This window comes from Moschus berezovskii, chromosome 10 (assembly GCF_049115385.1).
Source record: "Moschus berezovskii isolate FMDL1 chromosome 10, NW_MosBer_1.0, whole genome shotgun sequence".
Lineage (NCBI taxonomy): Eukaryota > Metazoa > Chordata > Mammalia > Artiodactyla > Moschidae > Moschus > Moschus berezovskii.
In genome coordinates, this window is record NC_142469.1 from 69,017,060 (window position 1) to 69,033,126 (window position 16,067).

The 16,067-nt window shown below is 40.9% G+C and overlaps 1 protein-coding gene across 2 annotated transcripts; it reads left to right on the forward strand.

The window, feature by feature from the left end:
- Nucleotides 1-1,475: 1,475 nt before the first annotated feature.
- On the forward strand, nucleotides 1,476-10,682 carry GJB7 (gap junction protein beta 7). Of its 2 annotated transcripts, XM_055433776.2 has the most exons (3): nucleotides 1,476-1,702; nucleotides 4,309-4,437; nucleotides 8,672-10,682. In XM_055433776.2, exons 1-3 carry the CDS (start codon nucleotides 1,654-1,656, stop codon nucleotides 9,475-9,477), a joined length of 984 nt encoding a protein of 327 aa, XP_055289751.1. In that variant the 5' UTR covers nucleotides 1,476-1,653; the 3' UTR covers nucleotides 9,478-10,682. The 2 variants fall into 2 exon arrangements, with proteins under 2 accessions (XP_055289751.1, XP_055289752.1); XM_055433777.2 differs by lacking the exon at nucleotides 4,309-4,437 and having other exon boundaries at nucleotides 1,478-1,702.
- The last annotated feature ends 5,385 nt before the right edge of the window (nucleotides 10,683-16,067 follow it).

A 16,067-nucleotide genomic window follows, 5' to 3' on the forward strand; every position in this document is an offset into this window, starting at 1 on the left:
TGCCTAGAAAATTACACCTCTGCCATGCTAGATCATCAAATGCTACCTTTGTTTGGGTTCTGTTCTGTTCAGTCGCTCAGTCGTGTCCGACTCTTTGCGACCCCGTGGACTGTAGCCTACCAGGCTTCTCCATCCATGGGATTCTCCAGGCAAGAATACTGGAGTGGGTTACCATTTCCTTCTCCAGGGAATCTTCCTGACCCAGGGATCGAACCCGGGTCTCCCACATTGGAGGCAGACGTGTTAACCTCTGAGCCACCTTTGTTTGGGTTAGTGCTAACATTATCTGAAGGCTGGGATCTTCCAAATCATTAGTGCTGGAGCTTTCAGCAAGGCCACCCTGAAGGTTACCCTAACAACACACCACATCAGTCCAACCATTCCTGACAGCAGGTATCTTCAGGTAATGTTTTAAGGCCAAGGGTGAAGTTTGATAAGTGCTCATTATAAGCAAAGGAGTGGAAACTAAAAGGAATGATCAAATCCAGCAACAAGCTTTGGGATCTTGTCATGATGGTAACCATGGGCAGAAGAGCCTGGGGGTTGCAAACAGACAGACACGACTGAAGCAACTGAGCACACACAAACCTTTGAGTCACTATTGTGGGATCCTAGGATCTCTCTGTAAAAACAAAACCAAATCAAACAAGATTTGCTCCGTTAGGTATGGAAAATGTTTATCCAGTAATACAATTCATAGTGTAAATCAATGCTTTTTCAAAGTAAACTGCACTTCTAATTATGGATTAAATATGTGAACATATGGAATAATTTTACAGAGCATGCATGTTAAGAGCAGTTAAGAGAGAATTGAAATCCACATGGTCTGCAGAAGTGGCTATCACAGTGCGAAGTCTAGGACCTGGGTTTCCTGCCTAGCTCTTCTCTACACTTTATACCCTGGCTCTGGGACCTGCGGCAAGCTGCTCGCTGTGGTTCTGTTTTTCTCATCTCTAAAATGAAGGCATTCAGTTTCATGACATCTAATATCATTTCTAACTGTGAAAATGCTGTTTCTAAACTATTCTTATTTGAAGAGAGAGGGATTTCATCTTCACTTCTGCACATCTTTAATTTTAGCTGAACTCATGCCTAGAAATGGCTCCATAAAAAGATAAAGTACTTTCTCTTTCATCTATTTATATACATAGAAAATGTCTATTATCAATGCTCCCTGGGTTTAGAAAAGTGATTTTTACTATGCCTTTTAACTTTTTGGATTTCTAAGATTAGAACCCATGATGTGAAGTTAAAATAAACTCATTAAAGATAGATTGACTTATTCTTTTGCCTAGTTTTTTTTTCCCTGTCAATGTCTTCTGATAAATAACCTTGGGAAATCATTTAAAGAGATGAAACACCCTCTCCTATTGTCCCAGCTTCTTTGTGTAGATGATGAAAAAGGCATATTCAATAAACTGTGTGTACGTGAACAGCTTTGAATTCGTTTTTCAGTTTCAGTTCTCTTTTAACATTTACTGTAAACAGCAGAGACACAAGAATTCTCATCAAAGTTATGAGCCAAAACAAATGATCAGGTTACACCTGTTCAGCTTACACTACCTTGGAAACCACTAGACTCCATTTTCCTCAGCTTAAAACACCATTCCCTCTCAGGGAAATAATATAATCAACTCATGGTTTTTAAATTGAATGAGCAACGGACTGGATTTCTTCTTAATCTTCACATCTGTGTCAAGAGGTAAGTTAAGCTTATTTCTCCTATGGTAAGATTTGTTTATTTAATGGGAAGATAAGCTACTTATTGTAATTGAGTAGTCATTCCCTCTTTTCCTTTAGGAAGGAATCCTAATCACTGTATTACAAACCTAGACAAGCTGCTTTGCAGCTTTGTGTGCATCTCAGATGCCCTTTCTGGATGAGCTGCTTCTTAGTAAAGTTGCCCATTTGGAATGTGGAGGAGACAAGAGTTTTGGGAGGCTCTGGCCAGGGCAGAAGCCTGGCCTGAAAATGGGACATTGGCTGATGTAAGTGGGGTAATGGGGGCACAGAGGCACAGCCCAGGACATTTCAGTGGCCTTTTCTATGTGGCCTGAAGCCAACCTTTTCACTGTTCCTATGAGGGGATCCTCTAAAAATGTCAACACTTTTATTCATATAGGAAAGTGAAATACCAGACAAGTGCTGTGTATGGACACGTGTCAGCCTGGGTGGGTTCAGTTCGCCTCAGTGCTGCTCGTGGACCCTCACTATTGACACGTTTTTAGTATACTGTGATCGATAGGTACAAAAAGTAAAATTAGGTGTTAAATAATTTTACACCTGCAGGCTAATCTTTAGACTTACAACTTTAAACTATATATATTTATATGGCCGCACCAGGTCTTAGTTCCCTGACCAGGGGTTGAACCCAAGCCTGCTGCACTGGGAGCACAGAATCTTAGCCACTGGATCATCAGGGAAGTCCCTGGACTTACGAGTTTCATGCAGCTATATTTACCAAAGGAAAATCAAACATTACAAAACCAATAAAGTTAATTAAAGTTTAGTGGACAAAAGGCATCACTTTGCCTGAAATGAAATTGCTACTCATTGAGAGAATGAGATCCTGACTGCAGAGTCCTTGCGATGGGCCTGCCTAACGTTGGCAGCTCAGTCCTGGCTGCTTCTCCCACCGCTGGCCCCTGTTCCAGCGACCAGCACCTTGGTTCTGGCTGCCCTCCCCGCGGCTTTCTGTGGCCTTCCATTGAGCACAACCCATCCTGCGCTGTTGCTCACAGGCCTAGATGATTAAAGTTCTGCAACTTTGTTCCAAGATGCTTTAAAACACACTTTAAATATCAGAGGTCAACAAACATTTGCTGCAAAAGGCCTGAGAGTTAATATTTTAGGCTTTGAGAGCTGTTATATCTCGGTTGCAACCACTCAAGTGTGCTGTTTTGACATTAAAGCGCCCAACAACAATAGTAAATGAATGGGCATGACTGTGTCCCAAAACTTTATTTACGAAACAGGTGGTGGACTGGATTTGACCAGAAGGCTTTGTAGTCTGCCAAACACTGGTATATATGAGTGCTGAAATCTTGGGGCAGCCTGTGTTATGAGCTGGTTGTCCAGCATTGCTTCTGTTTGTTTAAAGATCCTAGACCAAAAGTACACACATTCATACACTTCTCACACACCCTTGTGAATCTAACAACAGGCCTTCACGGGCCACAGATCTTGAGCTGAGAAAATCTGGGGGATTTTTCCAAGCAGGCATCTCTAAAAATGAAAATGCTTTATATTCAAACAAGAGGTTAGAGAGTTCATACATGTCAGGAGGTCCTATGGGCCTCAGAGGTGGAAAGAGGCCCTTGAGAGGAAGCTTTTCTTTAAGGGTCAAATGATTTGTGTGCAAAGTAGGACAGAAACCAGCTACAGGGGGAACTGGAGACCCGTCCTGCAGGATCTAATTTCTGCTGCTGGATTTCCACCTGATTGTTGGGAGCAGTAGACAAGCCTCTTCCCTCTGTTTCAGTTTCTTTATCACTGCACTGAGGGTCCTACTGTACACTGCCAACTACAGAGGATGGGGCGGGGGCCAGAAGAGATGCCGTGAGATGTTTTGGAAATAGTCAAGCCCTATCCCAGGATAATACTATCCAAGGTGTTATTATTACTGAGAGGGGAAAGTCGGAGCGGGTCCCTGGCTTCCAGCAGTACCAGGGTTTCTTGAACAGTGCCATCTGGAGCCCTGAGAGGGCACTTGGCTTGCTGATGCCTGAACCACACAAGAAGCCTCCTGTGTGGGAAGCTGCTGGCATGGCAAAGGCTCATCCTGCAATAAGAGAAGGACGGGAAGGCTGGTATTCAGGCCAAATGTTCAGAAGTTCTGGTGTATAGTTAGTTCACCCCAAGCGGAGTCATCTTTAAGGGACTCATCCATATTAACCAAGCCCTGGGAGGGCTGATTTATAAATTGCCTCCCCAGGGACTGGAACTCTTGTATCTAATCTCAGGAAAACTCCTTTGGACAGCTTAAGGAGTCTTGGCAAGGACATGATTACTCAGAAGGTCACTTGGAGCAGTGAGACGCAAATGATTGTGATGGACATTTATCCAGGATGTAGAGACACCAGATGTATTAGCCCTCCTTGCTCCGCCAGGTGGTTAATGGAACTCATTTTTTGAACCTAAGACTTGCACATGTTCTCAGTAGCTCTGACAACAGCTCAGCATGTTTGCAGTGGGGGTTGTCTCAGAAAATCCAGTATCCTCGGTTGCAGAAGAGTAGTGTCCACACATTTCAGTGTTCTCCCTATGTAGAGAGCCGTGCAGACACTGAGCAGGTGCATGTCGTTTTAGGTCATTTCTGCTCACCCATCACACAGAGCTCTACTCCCTTGTGCATCTTTGCTTCTGCATCATGGTGCCAGTCACAGGACCACACGATCGATGTCTTCCGTCTCTTCCTTTACTTCCCACTTTACTCAGGTACCCTCTGGTTGCTATGAAACTCCCAATTCTTACCTTGGTGTTTGAAGTCCTGCATGTCCCTACTCCTTGTATCTACCAACATTCTAGCACTTTCCAGCTTATCCCAGGAGTACAGGACAGATGATATCTCTGGTGTGGGTTTCTTCTACAAAGAGCTAATTCTTTTCCACAATGATTTTTACTCATTTCACACTCAAAGGAGGTATTTGTCTCCAAATTCTGAGTTACTTAATTTATCCTGGCTGTACCCTCACTCCAGGATGTCATGTTTTATGGAGGGTTGTGATTCCATTAATTTTTCTTTTTCTTTTAATCTCTTCTCATTTTTTTATTTTTTAAAAAAGACAGATTTAGGATTTTGTAAGAAATTACTGTTATCTTTTTTATAATCAGTTAAGTACTACAGTAATGGAATAAATAAAATTTTAAAAAATTCAATGTTAATAGACATATTTATTAAAAATGACTAATTTAGAAGACATTGAATAATGCTGACACACATCAGGAAGGGATTAGCCAAGTAAAGGCACATCATTTCATCACAAGAAATAAAGACCATAGTCGGAAGTTAATGACCCACCAAAGCTGTTGGTCTTGTGGTAGTTTTCCTAACTCCAGAAGGTCATTATGGTGGAAACTTCTTTATGGTACTTAGCTGAAACAAACAGATAGCAACTGAAAAATTTTACTCAGTGACCTCAATGTATTGTTAAAAATAGAAAGCACACTTTCAATAAGTCCAGTGTGTGAGGAGGGAAGGAATAAAAATCTAAAATGGTTTGGTGATACTGGAAATCCTATTGACATAGTAAAGATTAAAAATAAAAACAGGTTAATCCTTTTGTCTGGATGAATCAGTTAGTAGAACCTTAGAATAGCTGGTGGAGGATTTTGAGTTTTATGGTTTTGGCAACCCACTCCAGTATTCTTGCCTGGAGAATTCCCATGGACAGAGGAGCATGGAGAGCTACAGTCCATAGGGTCACAAAGAGTTGGACACAACTGAAATGACTTAACACACATGTATGCACGGTTTTAGCTCTTTTTTTTTTTTTTTTTGGTTTTAGCTCTTATATTTAGGCCATCAATCCATTTTGAGTTAATTTTTTTATTGGTGTGAGGAAGTGATCCAACTTCATTCTTTTACATGTGGAAATCTGATTGTTCTTGCACTTTTTTTCCCACTCTTACTTTTAATTGAGATCAAATGTTTGGGGGAAATTTCTAATTTCCAAAATTATTCCTTATATTAGAATACTGAACATTTTACTTTTAAAAAATATTGGAGTTTTCCAGACTAAATTCCTGTGAAGTAAACTGCTGCTTCTTAAGGGAAGGGAGAAAGTCACAGGATAATTTGTACATTAGAAATGATAAATGGAAACTTCAAAAATTGGGAGAAATACTTAGTGATTTAAGAAAAGGGATAAATTAAAGACCCTTTTTAAAATTAAGGAGATGATATACATTGTTAAGAGGTTAAAATGTTGAGCTGATGACTTCACAGCTTTCAAATGCTCAAAAGGGCTATTGGGAGATTCCTATTACCCACATTCATAGGAACAGAGCTAGAAGGGAAAAAATGCATTTACCTTGCAATTGGAAAGACTTCACTTTGACATCAATAAAAAGTTTTCAATGGCAACACTAAAAATTATAATGATAATGCTGACTGAGTACCTAACGTGTGTCAGTCTCTATTTCCAACCCCATGAGGGAAGTACTGTCAGCATCAGAGATGAACTTGGACTTGAACCCAAGGGGTCCAACACTGTGCCCAGGCTCTTATCCACAGTGCAAAACCACCCCCATTTAAAGTGGGTGTTAGAACACCCCTCCCTCCTGAGAAAACTTGCCTTTCTACCAGCAGAGAGATTCAAAATAGGATGGACATTAGTAAGATGAAATTCATAATCCCAGCACTTTTGATGGCATCAGTCTTCTGATCCTATTTAAACACTGGTCACTTTCTTACTACTTTTCTTTTGGAAAAACAGGAAGATAATCTCTTAACCTTTATCCCTTCTCCAAAACGTCCAACAGGCTACTTTTAAATGTTTTGCAACATTACATAAACATCCTCCTGAGCAATATGGACAAATGCCCAGTGACACATGTCATAGGAAACATAATATCCCCCTTTCCCCTTTTTAATCTCTGAGGCTTTGTTTTAATAATTCATGGAGATGTTAACCTTTCAGGTGGATTTGAGAATCCTTTTTATTTAATGCAATTTTGTTTGTGTTCTGAAGCCAAGGACATTGAAGTATTTTATTCCCTACTGAATAGGGCACAGTGTACCTGTGTCTTTGTTTTTTCTGAAAACACCTCTTAACTTTCATACATCTCCTGGGACTCTAGCACAAGGGCTCGTTACATATTGTTCCCTCTGGAAGAGACCATGTGATGTGCTCTGATAGGAATGTTGTTGCCACAACATCCCCATTTTCTTAACCCCCTGGTTTCCCTTACGTCATCATTTCCATGATACTCCTTTGGCTGAGTCTACAGAGAAAGCAAGAAGTAATTCATCTTTGTAATTGGAGATAGAACCTGAAGTGGCAAGGTTTTCATCTGAGAAATAACAGAGTATCTTAGTAGCAGACCTGGAGCTTCAGTCCATATATTTTGATTGTGGTAGAGAGTTAAGACCAATGGTTTATTGGTGTTTTTTTTTTTTTTTTTGTGCACCGTGTGACATGCAGAATCTTAGTTCTTCAACCAGGGATTGAACCCATGCCCTCAACAGTGGAAGCACTGAGTCTTAACCGCTGGACTTCCAAGGAAGTCCCAAGAGTAATGGTTTTCAACTGGAGAGATTTTTCTGTCCCTAGTGTACATCTGGAAATGTCTGGAGACATTTCTGGTCATCGCAAATGGGGAGGGAGGTGATGCTACTGATACACAGCTGGTAGAGGCCAAGGATGCAGCCAAACAGTCTACAAGCACAGGACAGCTGCTGGAACAAAGAATTACCCAGCCCCAAATGTCAGTGGTGACCATATTGAGGAAATCCATCTTAGAGTAATGGAAACTGGATTGGAACCCTGCTCTGCCTCTTATTTTGTGAGCTTGGGAGATGACTTTATTTTTCAGAGTCTGCTTTCTCATCTGGAAAAACACTACTACCACCACCACAAACAAACAAAACCCCACCTTTCCAGGGTAACTGTGAGAGACCAACTCAAAAGACTGCTAAGCAGAGAGTGCTGAGCACACTGTGGGCCCAACAAACAAATCAGGGCCCAGACCAGAGCTCAGTTCTACAAGAAAATGGAGGCAGAGAGTGCAAAAAAGACCATGTCACCGAGATGACAGCTTCCCGCCGGCTTTTACAGGGAAGAGAGCGAAGAGGCGGACAGGGGAGCAAGAGAATTGAGCAGCGTGGACAGGGTATTAGGAGGGGAGGGATACATTGGGAGTTGGGGATTAACAGGTACACACAGCTAAACGTGAAACAGATGAGTAACGAGGGCTGACTGCACAGCACAGGGAACTCTACTCAGTGTCTTGTAATAACATACAATGGAAAATAACCTGAAAAAAACATATAACTGAATCACCTTTCCAAATGCCTGAAACCAAGGCAACATTTTAAATCTGCTATGTATGCTGTGCTTAGTCACTCAGTTGTGTCTTTGCGACCCCATGGACTGTAGCCCACCAGGCTCCTCTGTTCCTGGGGATTCTCCAGGCAAGAATACTGGAGTGGATCGCCATGCCCCGCTCCAGGGAATCTTCCCAACCCAGGGATCGAACCCAGGTCTCCTGCATTGCAGGCAGATTCTTTACTGTCTGAGCCAGCAGGGAAGCCCAAATCTACAGTACTTCCAAAAAGAAAAAAAGAATATTATAAAAAGAGAGAGAGAAGATGGCATGTGAGGGTTATCTGAAGGTATCCAGGTCATCTAGGGGGTCACATCTAATTCTTTCCAGCTCAGCCACAGAGCCCAACCACCCTGAGACAGAAGCCATAAATTAGAAGGATTTGTTTGGAGATGGGGTAGTCTGGATGACCAAACAAATTCCAAATCATCATTTATGTCCTGTAGACCAGCTGTGTCATCTCCTTGTATGAAAGCGAGCATATCCTATGGGATTCTTAGAGAGCCCTCAATATCCAGGGTTGTAATAATGTAAAATGTAAATTCCATAACTGACAGGTAAGGCAGCAGAAACGATCAATGAAATAGAGATAAATGAATCATGAGGAAATTGTTTTCTTTTGCAGAATCTTGCTTTGGAACCTCAGCCATGAGTTGGACGTTCCTCAGAGACCTCTTGAGTGGAGTAAATAAATACTCCACTGGGATTGGGCGGATCTGGCTGGCTGTTGTGTTCATCTTCCGTTTGCTGGTCTACATAGTGGCGGCAGAACACGTGTGGAAAGAAGAGCAGAAAGAGTTTGAGTGCAACGTTAGACAGCCCGGTTGTGAAAATGTGTGTTTTGACTACTTCTTCCCCATCTCCCAGGTCAGACTTTGGGCCTTACAACTAATCATGGTCTCCACGCCTTCACTGCTGGTGGTTCTACATGTAGCCTATCGTGAGGGTAGAGAGAAAAGGCACAGGAAGAAACTCTATGTTAGCCCAGGCACCATGGGTGGGGGCCTGTGGTACACTTACCTTATCAGCCTCATGGTTAAAACCGGTTTTGAAATTGGCTTCCTGGTTTTATTTTACAAGCTATATGATGGCTTTCGTGTTCCCTACCTTTTGAAGTGTGATCTGAAGCCCTGCCCCAATACTGTGGATTGCTTTGTCTCCAAACCCACGGAGAAAACGATTTTCATCCTCTTCCTGGTTGTGACTTCATGCCTGTGCATTGTGTTGAATGTCACTGAACTGAGCTTTTTGGTCCTCAAGTGTTTTATTAAGTGCTGCCTCCAAAAATACTCTAAAAGACTCAAGTCCTCCATGTGTGAATGCCATAACCTCAGGTATGTTACATGTGCTGAGATAGGGGCCCCTCCCCTGCTCCAGAAGCACTCTTCAGACACAAGCATAGCCCAGGGAGATGAAACAGTTACTCTGTGACACAACAAAAGGCTTAAACAAAGCAAAACCTGCCTCTCCCTTAAGCAAGACCTAGGCTTCCTTGGAAAACAAAGTGTGTCAACTTTAATGTCATTTGGGAGGAATTCTTAAAAATTTTCATGCTCAGTAGTATATACTAGACAGAGGTCTCATTGTTTGGTTGTAGGGTTCATGAGGCTACATGAGTTGTGTTTGAATAGTTAACTGCAAATTAGTTTGAAGAAATCCAACAACATTCTTCTAAGCACTTAGATCTATCAACTGGAAAACAAAAAGTGACACTTCTGACAAATGTGACGGCCTCCAAGCAACCATGGAGGCACTGGCAATCTTTCCCAAGTTGCAGCCAAGGCTCCCCTCACTCAGCTCTGCTCAGTCTCTGTGGAGAAAGACCGTGATGAGGGTGGAGTAGCAGCTGAGCCAGGGGCACACAGGAGCACATTCGGTGAGAAGGTTCACTCCAGGACACTTTGCAGTATAGGTGTCTCTGGATAGAAGTGGACTAGCAGAAAGGGAAGAAAGCCATGATTTATTGGTCTCCAACTTCCCAGGTGGCTCTGACGATAAAGAATCCATCTGCCAACGCAGGAGACCTGGGTTTGATCCCTGGTTGGGGAAGACCCCCTGGAAAAAGAAATGGCAACCCATTCCAGTATTCTTGTCTGGAGAATCCCATGGACAGAGGAACCTGGCAGGCTACAGTCCATAGGGTTGTAAAGAGTTGGACACGGCTGAGCATGCATGCCCAGCAAGGTAACTTAAATACAAATATTCCTGGGGGATAGTCCACTTGAGCCTGAACTAGCAGACATCTGCAAGGGGCACTGTAGTCATGAGGGAGGGAGGTCCCACGTGGATGGGGAGCAGGACCCAGAAATTACCCACCTGATAATTTCTGAACACTTATCTTAAACCATAGAACACTGAACGATTTTGTAAATTTCCATATTGTTGGACCTTTCTACAAGCAGGAATTCACAAGGGTCATAGTTTGCCTACAATTTGCTGGTACATCTCCCTCTAGGATAGATAGTAACAGGGTACTATGCTGTTATGTTAGTGTAAAAAAATGTTAAAAAAAAAGTTTATTATTGCTTGAAGACTATTGCTTTTACTTTCCACTTTTTTGGATTTAATATGCTAACACATGTGCATTTCTCCAGAATAAAAATGAAGTGACTTTGTGGTGTTACTTGGCTGTCATTGATATCATTACTTGGCCGCACTGGGCATGATTATTCTGTGAAATAAAACTTGTTCTGACAATTTTAGAATAGGATTTGCAACCTTGCCTGGTAAAGATAGCTCAGAAATCATTCTTCTCCAGTGGGATTTTTTTAAACGAAAAGTCAGTGCGTGAAAATGTAATTTTTACAAAAACTGATTGTCACGTCTTCTATGGCCTTCCCTCCTTTAATCTAAAATGTCTCGTTACAATTCATGTGTAACAAAGGTTGTGCATTATGTAGCCCACAGACCATGCCACCAACAACAGTTGTAATCTGTCTTAAAGACTTGTCTTAGAGAGCATAGAGGATGTGAACTTTGTGGTCCCCCTTCCTCCAGTTTATTCCACAGGTCACTGCTGGACTCAGATATGATTTATATCCAGTGTACTTCACCTTGTGATATGAAAACAGGTAGCCATCACAAATGCAGGTAACCACTGAAAGCCTTAATACATATATATATATATATCTGCACTTAACAGAGGTTTAAGATTTTGGAGGCCCTGATTATGGCATGGAATCTAAAAAATAGTGTTCTGTGTACAGAACTGGGAGGGAGGTCAGGGAATTTTTCAGTCTGAGGATGAATTTGCTGTCAAGATGTCTTTGGGGACCTCAACCTCTTCACCTATGACAAGCTCTGCTCAAGCTAAAAGGATTGAAAACATATGTACATTTGTGCTTTTCCATTTTGCATACAGAGAAGAGTTAAAGCTAATGGAAGCGAAGGCCATGCATGAAGTTGTTTAGATAGAAAGGGGGATAATTTTTTACTTTAAAGCTTAATTTACAAAATGAGTTTCCTATACAAACATTCTGGAAGTTGTCTGGGTGTCAGTGAAGACTCAAAGCATTTGAGAGAAACTGGCAGTTAAATTTTTCCTTCTTTATTCTTTCTCTTATGGATACACTGATATTTATTGAGCAACAATTAATAGAAGCAAGACACTGTGTTGTGCATCTTTCAGTTCAGTCCAGTTCAGTCGCTCAGTCGTGTCCAACTCTTTGCGACCCCATGAATCACAGCACACCAGGCCTCCCTGTCCATCACCAACTCCCGGAGTTCACTCATGTGCATCTTTAGAGATACATAATTCCCATCTCAAGAAAATTTCCGCTTCTATTAAGGAGGGTGGAGGCGAAAGTGCCATGGAGTATTTCACAGCTGTGTATTTATTAATGCACCACCTCACTTAACCCCCTGCATGCTTCTGGTGCCCAGGAAGAAGACAGAGAAGAAAGTAAGATCCCAAAACGCATTTGCCTTTTTCAGAGACACTCATCTAGTAGAGTTAAAAATCACCATAGGTCTCCCTTAAACCACCTGCTCACCACACCAGGCTTCCAGATCACTAAACAGGTTTAATTCAAGCCATTCCTTGGTGGCTCAGATGGTTAAGAATCTGTCTATAATGCAAGAGACATGGGTTCAATCCCTGGATTATGAAGATCCTCTGGAGAAGGGAATGGCTACCCACTCCAGTATTCTTGCCTGGGATAATCCCATGGACAGAGGAGCCTGGCAGGCTACAATCCATGGGGTCCCAAAGAGTTGGATGCAACTGAGCAACTAACACTTTTCACTTTCATTCTTGATTTGCAATGATTTTGTCTTCCTTGTACTTTTCCGCAAAAATCTTTCTGGTTACAGAGTTTGCCCCTGGCCACAGGGTTTCTTCTAATTGGAGCTGGAGGAGAAAAAAAAATTTTTTTTTCAAGTTCTTGGATGAAAGAATGCCTAGGCATGCAAGTGGTTATGGTTCCCGTCTTCCCAAGGAAATTAAGCCAGCTTTCTTCAGACAGACTGCAGAGACTAGAGAGGTGGTGGGGGAAAGGCAAAGACCTGAGGATGTTTGATTCCTCCATCCTGCTGTCTCTGACACTGGCTCCACCCTACCCTTTCTACAGTTTACATGGAAGGTAAGTCTCCAATTTTGCTTAAATTGGTTTAAATTAAGTTTCTGGATCTTGCAACTAAAAGAGTCCTAATAAAAATCATGTTCTTCAAAAATTTCTTCTCTGTACACTAGAAGAAAGAGGTATGACTCGTATCAGCCTTTCCTTTTCAGGCTTTAAGCATTCTAACTTTGCCAAGTGTATGTATAGAATTTTTGTGTCAATAGGAACAAAGAAGGGGAAGGATGTCAGCACTGGTTACAATAAGAGGAGAGATGAACTTTTTCTTTATAAATCTTTTCATTGCTTTGCATGTACTTTTTTAAGTTTTTAATTAACAAGGCAATTGAAAACCCCAAAGTGCCCCATCTCAAAATATTTCTAGCTTATATCCCATCACAGGTATGTAACACTTTCCATAAACATTGATGTGAATTTATCCCTAGTTTACATTTTATTTGTATATTTAGTATGACAGCATAAATGAGAGGCCATTTCACAGCTCTGAAAATCTGGTGAGGAAAGAAAGCAGAGGTGGAGCCTGTGGAGACAAAAAGCGTCAGCTTTCAATTGAATTTTAATGACAAAAGCCCAAGAGAGGTGTTCTGGAAGAGTCCTGCCAACAGCTCTTTCTTCAGTATAAATTTGGGTCTTCTCTCCAAAGCCAATCTTCCTTCAGCTATAAAAGGCATTGGTGATTGTGGTGAGTTCTGAGAATTTTCCATAGAGCTATCCTGCCTGCCAAGCTCCTCTGTCCATGGAATTCTTCAGGCAAGAATACTGGAGTGGGTAGCCATTGCCTTCTCCAGGGGATCTTCCCGACCCAGGGATCTAACCCAGGTCTCCTGCACTGCAGGCAGATTCTTTGCCTTCTGAGCCACCAGGAAAGTCCTTCTTGTGCCAGAGGGTCTAGTAAATAACTTTCTGACTCTGAGAAGACAAAGATGAGCTTTCAAAATTCTATAATGTACCCACATATTGTGTCTGAAAGCAAAGGGAAATGAGTTCGTATGTTACCTAAGTAAGTCAACAGTCCCTCTACTTACAGGTGAAGTATTAGATCCTTCCCCAGCTATGGAGATCTAACGTTCTATTAAAAGGAAAAAGAAAACATGTTCAGATCAAAGTAATATATGTAATTTCTGTTAACTTACTTTTATCTTAAAATTTTTTTCAGACATTAATGCCTATCAGAGTAGAGATTGATAGGACAACTATGGTATAGAATTGAGGCAGACTCTACTTGTCTGTGCAGAGTAACAGGAAGTTGAAGAAGTGAACTGCAGGGTCCTGACCCTTAGGAAAAGGTCACTGTTAAAACTGCAGTAGAGTGAAGCAGAGGAGACAAATATTTAAATTAATTTTTAGTGATAATAAGCAACACAATTTCCACATTCCTGCTATAAAAATGTCATTAACTAAATTGATGCTCATCAATCTTGTTACTAAAAGAAGTATGAATCATTAGGTTAGCCAAGTGACTTAACAAGTATTTATCTCAAAGGAGAGAAAGTACAGTAACTTGAGACCTGACTTTCTGTAGATTAGCAAACCTGATAAGCCAATCTTCCCAGAGAAGATTGCTCCTAATCACATTAATTTGATGACATTAAAACTACCGACTGTGACCAAGGTTGAGAATCTTATTCATCTCTTCACATCTTTGTATTGCCACAGCTTTTTAGGTCCATAGTACTGAGAAGCAGTGTTTCTGGGAAAAAAATGTGTTCCTCTTGCCTTTTCCATCTTTTATCTATTTATTCCTCTCCACCTAAAAGAATTCTGATTTTGTTGGGGATGCCAATGTCCCCAGCTTAAAAAAAGAAAAGCACATCTCCAAGTCTCCTTTGCACACAGAGTTAGCAGGGTGAGAACCTTCCTGTCAAAACAAGATATTGTGACTGATCCTTTAGGGAGAGTTAAAAAGTGAGGCTGAAGTACCTTGCATGTTTTTTGTTCCCCATCCTGTTTCTGCCTGAGACATCATAGTTGGAGCCGCTTATGAACCTTATGGATAAAGGAGTAGAAAGATAGCTCCTGGGACATTGATGATGCAATAATGAATCGCCATTAGCTCTGCACCGCCTGTCTCTATGCTTTTTTATTATTACAATATTTTATTATTTATTTTGGCTGCTTGGGGTCTTAGTTGCAGCATGGGAGGTCTTTGTTGCAGCACATGGGCTCAAAAGTGTTTGGGTTTAGCTGCTTTGTGGAATGTGGGATCTTCTTTTTCCGGAGCATGGATCAAACCCACTTCCCTTGCACTGGAGGGCAGATTCTTAACCACTGGACCACCAGAGAAGTCTCTCCATGCTTGTATTTTTGTTGTTATGTGAGAGAGAACTTAACTTCCACCTTATGGAAGTCATTGACTTGTCAGCCTCTCTTATTTACAGACAAAAGCCATTCCTGACTACATTCACGTTAGTGATTAAGATGAAGATAGAGAAGGCATGCTTCTATCTACTGAAGACAGATTCTATTGATTTGAACTGCCTGATATTTAAATGATTGTCTGATAAAGCAGTGAGATTCCTAAGTAACACTGAAAGAGATGATCAAGAATAATGCTGGACTGAAAGGGAGGTATAGCTAGATGAGTTCAATATTTCCTTTGAGCTCCCCAAGGTCCAGATTGTGGTTCTTGTACCTAAACATATATTGTGTGGATGCAAAGTGAGACATTATACTGATTATATTACTATATAAACCTGATATCGTAGAAAGATCTGATAATTAAGAGAATCACCTTAAAAAAGAAATGGCATGTACAATAATAATAAGACCCCCTTGTTATAACAAACAATTTAGGTAGTTCCACAGAAATGATTATAAGATTTATCTTCTTTAAAATCATGGCTATATTATAGTGACATGTAAGGTAATCAATATTTTGTATTATTCCATTGTTCTTTTCTCCAGCTTGAGAAATTCTAATTTCATTTCAAAGTTTAGATAAAGTATTTCTACTAGAGAGCAAATTTTTGCTGTAAAATGGTGATAGATAATACCTACTTCATAGGGTTGTTGAACAAATTAAATGAGATGATCCACACGAAGCATCAGCACAAAGATGTTACTTTTTAAAATGTTAGATATTGCAATTAGGACATGACTTCTTCCTATATTATTTGCTTGTTTTCTTAACCCCACTCTAAATTAGAAGTATACTGAATTCAGGCAAGAGTCAAGGCCTTCGTCATCATACCTTAAGGGCTTAATCCATAGTAGTTGCTGGCATCAATTAATGTATTCATGAAATTCACAGCATATCTACATTGTATAAACTAAAAAAATTATAGTATTCTGGAATCACAGGAAATCTTAAAAATACTTACAAATGAGAAAATGACAACTCAGAATTATAAAGTGACTTGCCTAATGTTAAATGAAATGACAGAGCAAGAATTTTTTAAAACTCCAAATCTAGCCTTCCAGAATCTTCCTGTACAAAGTCTCAAA

What these genes read in the sequence shown, in the direction of transcription:
- GJB7 (XM_055433776.2), top strand. Translation starts at nt 1,654, where the DNA reads ATGAGCAACGGACTGGATTTCTTCTTAATCTTCACATCTGTGTCAAGA. An exon ending in CTTCACATCTGTGTCAAGAG is followed by an intron (nt 1,703 to 4,308) that starts GTAAGTTAAGCT and finishes ATGTCGTTTTAG; the next exon opens with GTCATTTCTGCTCACCCATC. An exon ending in TTACTTCCCACTTTACTCAG is followed by an intron (nt 4,438 to 8,671) that starts GTACCCTCTGGT and finishes TTTCTTTTGCAG; the next exon opens with AATCTTGCTTTGGAACCTCA.